Source organism: Papilio xuthus, unplaced genomic scaffold, assembly GCF_000836235.2.
Source record: "Papilio xuthus unplaced genomic scaffold, Pxut_1.1 DF826284.1, whole genome shotgun sequence".
NCBI classification, from domain to species: domain Eukaryota; kingdom Metazoa; phylum Arthropoda; class Insecta; order Lepidoptera; family Papilionidae; genus Papilio; species Papilio xuthus.
In genome coordinates this window covers 8,812-12,560 of record NW_013532365.1, presented here as the reverse complement: position 1 = coordinate 12,560, position 3,749 = coordinate 8,812, and the positions used below count along the sequence as shown (strand labels likewise).

General features: G+C 43.1%; 1 protein-coding gene across 1 annotated transcript in view; it reads left to right on the top strand.

The window, feature by feature from the left end:
• LOC106123044 (uncharacterized) overlaps positions 1-481 on the top strand; it is a gene marked incomplete at its 5' end in the record, with an annotated part of 4,033 nt that extends 3,552 nt beyond the window's left edge. The window contains 2 exons of the mRNA XM_013319181.1: positions 2-101; positions 237-481. Coding sequence (XP_013174635.1) covers positions 2-101; positions 237-361 — 225 coding nt within the window. The remainder of the gene's footprint in view (position 1; positions 102-236) is intronic.
• Between the last annotated feature and the right edge of the window lie 3,268 nt (positions 482-3,749).

Genomic DNA, 3,749 nt, shown 5'->3' with positions numbered 1-3,749 from the left:
GTCGCACGCTGGTCAGTTCCACTGCTGCACCTTCTGCTCGAGCGGCGGGCGGCGCGACGTGCGCTGCGGCTGCGGCGCCACCATGCCCGGCGGATACAAAGGTAAATATGGCACAAGCTGCTGGACGATGGGCTTAAACTCTAGGGGGTTTAAGCCTAAAACAAGAGAGAAGGAACAATATCTTTTTTCAAGTGTTTCGGCAGTGGAATTCCACAGTTAATATTGATATGTGTCAGGATGCGGACACGGGCACGCGGGGTGGCCGGGCGCGCGGCACTGGTCGTGCTGCGGCAGCACGCTCGCGCACGGGCCCTGCGCCAAGCACCCGCACAAACATCGTCTCTACCAGTTCTCTCTGTGAAGTTCTCCTCCTTCACATGCATACATCTCTTCCTAGACTCGGTGTAATAATTATAAAATAGAGGAAGCAATATCAAATATTTTTGTAACAAAGGAGATGGTATTGGTTACTTCTAGAATGCGAGGAAAGATTTGTGTTGTTATTTTGTTTAAATATAAATTTTATTTATTGTAAATTCCTTTAAAAAGTTATAATCACTGCTTAAATATAAGTTCAAATTAATGTCGCCCACCGATTATTGTTTAAATAAAAATTAATATGAACTCCAGTGTTTTATTTAAAAAAAAATATTATGAAATTCACCGATAACAATTATTGCTTGTCTAACTTTTGAAATTGTGTATGGTGTTATCAAAAAAAACAATTATTCAACTAAAATTTATTTAATTTACAACATTTATTTCCTCATTAATCTAAAGATGAATTTATTAAATACATATAAAAACCAACTTCATACAAATATTTAAAAAAGTTGATCCCTATCATACAATTTAATATGTAATATAATAAAATAAATATTTATTTTGTATTCACACAACATTTGAATATCTGCCTTAATCAATATTTACAATCGCAGATACGTATATTACAAAAGTTGGAAATTGCTGATTATTCGGAAGAAAATCGTTCATATATTAAATGGGAACTCAATAATGAAATTTGTGACGTCACTAATGAACATATGTATGGAGAAAAACTATTACAATACAACACTAGTAGTCTTATTTACCTTAGCCTTCGGGCTTGGGCACAAACAAGTCCGTTAACTCAGCTTAAGGGACAGTAGAGCTAAATTCTTTACCGTCCACTTAAGTAATTCTTCTCTGGCGCGTCCACGTCGCGGGGGTGGACATCACGTCTTCCAGTAGGCCGGGAGGTGTTGATGACTAAGTTCAGCTGAAGGACCCAGTGCTGTGGGGTATAACACGGCTCCCTGCCTGGGGTTACAGGTGAAGACCTCAACGGTGGTAATGGCGAAGATGTTTCCAAAAACAGCAGTCGGCAGAACCAGCGGAAGAGGCAAGCCTTGTCATAAAGGCGTAGTTTTTATGACCTGGGGTTGAAAGCAGCAATACCAGTACTTGCATAAGGACAAGGCTACAATAGCTTAAAGGGCTTATGTAAGATAGTTGTGGGCGCAGTCGACATCTTCGGCACGACGGCCACGGCACTGCGATGACGGAAGGCAACGGGATACCACCGTCATTATTTTCCCTAGTAGTCGGCACAATGGACAGTACAAGGAAAGATATGGCCTCGAGTCTCCGGCGTCCCTTAAATGGGACAGGGGTGCTAAGAATCTCCGGAGGGAAACCTAACAAGTTGAGCAAGATAAGGATAGGAACATGGAACGTAAGAGGAATGAGGCAGCACGGAAAACTTCCTAATGTAATCAAGGAGATGGATCGATTAAAATTAGACATCTTGGGTCTAAGCGACACAAAATGGCCTGGTCAAGATAAATACTATACCCAGGAGGGAAAAATTCTATATTACTCAGGCAGTGACCAAAATTTCGAACAGTATGGTGTTGGTGTTCTAATGAACAAAGAAATTTCAAAATATGTGACTAATTTTCTCCCGCTATCAAACCGTACAATGCTTATCCAGCTGAACGCATATCCGGTTAATATTAATATAATAGCAGTTTATGCTCCTACTGCAGATAAACCTCTGAACGAGATTGAAGAGTTTTATGGCCAAATAGATACTCTAATGCATCAAACAAGAAAACACGATATGACCCTTTTAATTGGCGATCTAAATGCAAAAGTAGGGTCAACGCTAGTACCAGGGGTAACAGGCTTGTATGGTCTGGGATCGAGAAATGATCGAGGGGATACTTTAGTGGAGTTCTGTCAGGATAAAGATCTGACGATCACAAATACCCTTTTCAAGTTGCATCCACGGCGCTTATACACTTGGACGTCGCCGAGACACAATTCTAGCCATGTAGTACGGAACCAAATAGACTACATCATAGTAAACCGACGGTTTCGGAACTCTATTAAAAACGCTGTTACCTACCCAGGTGCAGATATTAATTCAGATCACAACCCTGTCGTTGTCACAATGCAGTGCAAGTTTAAGCTAATGCAAAAATGTCATAGGAGGAGATCTGTAATTGATACTAGAAAATTAAAGGAGCAAAACACTAGAGCAGCAGTTTCAAATTCCATCAATCAATGGGCAGAACAACAACTAGATAACAAAACACCGCCTCTAGAATCATGGTCGAGTCTAAAACAAACAATTGGCGATATATGTCACTCCTTATTGGCACCAAACCGTCCTGTCAAGAAGCAACAATGGATGACAGATGAAATTTTAGACTTGATGGAAGAACGCAGAATGCATAAGAACAAATATCCTAGTATAGTGAAAGTCCGTTTGGAAGATAAGACTTTTAATTAATTGAATAATATTACAGTGTAGTACGTAATCAATACATCGTTGTTAGGACAGCGGCGGCGTCCCGGCAGTCGTGCGCGTACGCGTGTTTACAAAGTCAAGGCTCGCGGCTAACTAAGGGAACGGGGGAACTACGGCGGGCGCGCAGCCGGGCGGAATGCCGGGACGGAGGCGGGGCGCGAACAGTTCGTGAGGTGGCGTGATGTCGACGCGGTGCTATAACCTCCCCCCCCAAGTCACTAGCACGACCCGGCGGTGACTTGGCCAGACGACCTCGTCGACGCGCATGTTCGATCGCGGTCAATTCTGCTACGTACGGAGTCAGAGCACTGGCGTGATACTTGCCCCTAATGGCACCAGTACTATCGACAACTACAAATGTAGTTGGACTAACAACCTGTGAGACCTGATGAGGACCTTCTCTCCTTGGAACAAATTTATTAGTAAATACCTTGGCCGCATTACTGGCTCTGTGGGTCTCCACGAGAACTAGATCTCCTTCTTTATATTTAAGGTTGTCTCTTCTTCGCTGATCTCCAGCGGCTTTCCTAATATCTTCCTGATTTTCAACTCTAATAACATGACATTTACTACATGATTCGGCTTCTTCGGTCACTTCCACCGAAGCATCAACATGACGACTAAGAGTGTCGTCGACGACATTTACATTTTCAGGATTATACTCAATGTCCAGATTGTACGATTGTATTTTCATGGCCCACCTGGCCAGACGACCACTAGGCGTCTTCAGAGTCAAAAGCCACTTTAACGGTTGATGGTCCGTAGCTATCTTAACGTGACTTCCTTCTATGTACGAGCGGAATTTATCCAAAGCCCACACAACTGCGAGGACTTCTCGCTCTGTAGTATGATAATTGCGCTCAGCAGGGGTCAGCAACCTGCTGGCGTACTCTATTAGACGCTCGTCCTTAGGGGTTTCACCCTGCATCAATACGGCGCCTAACGCATATCCGCT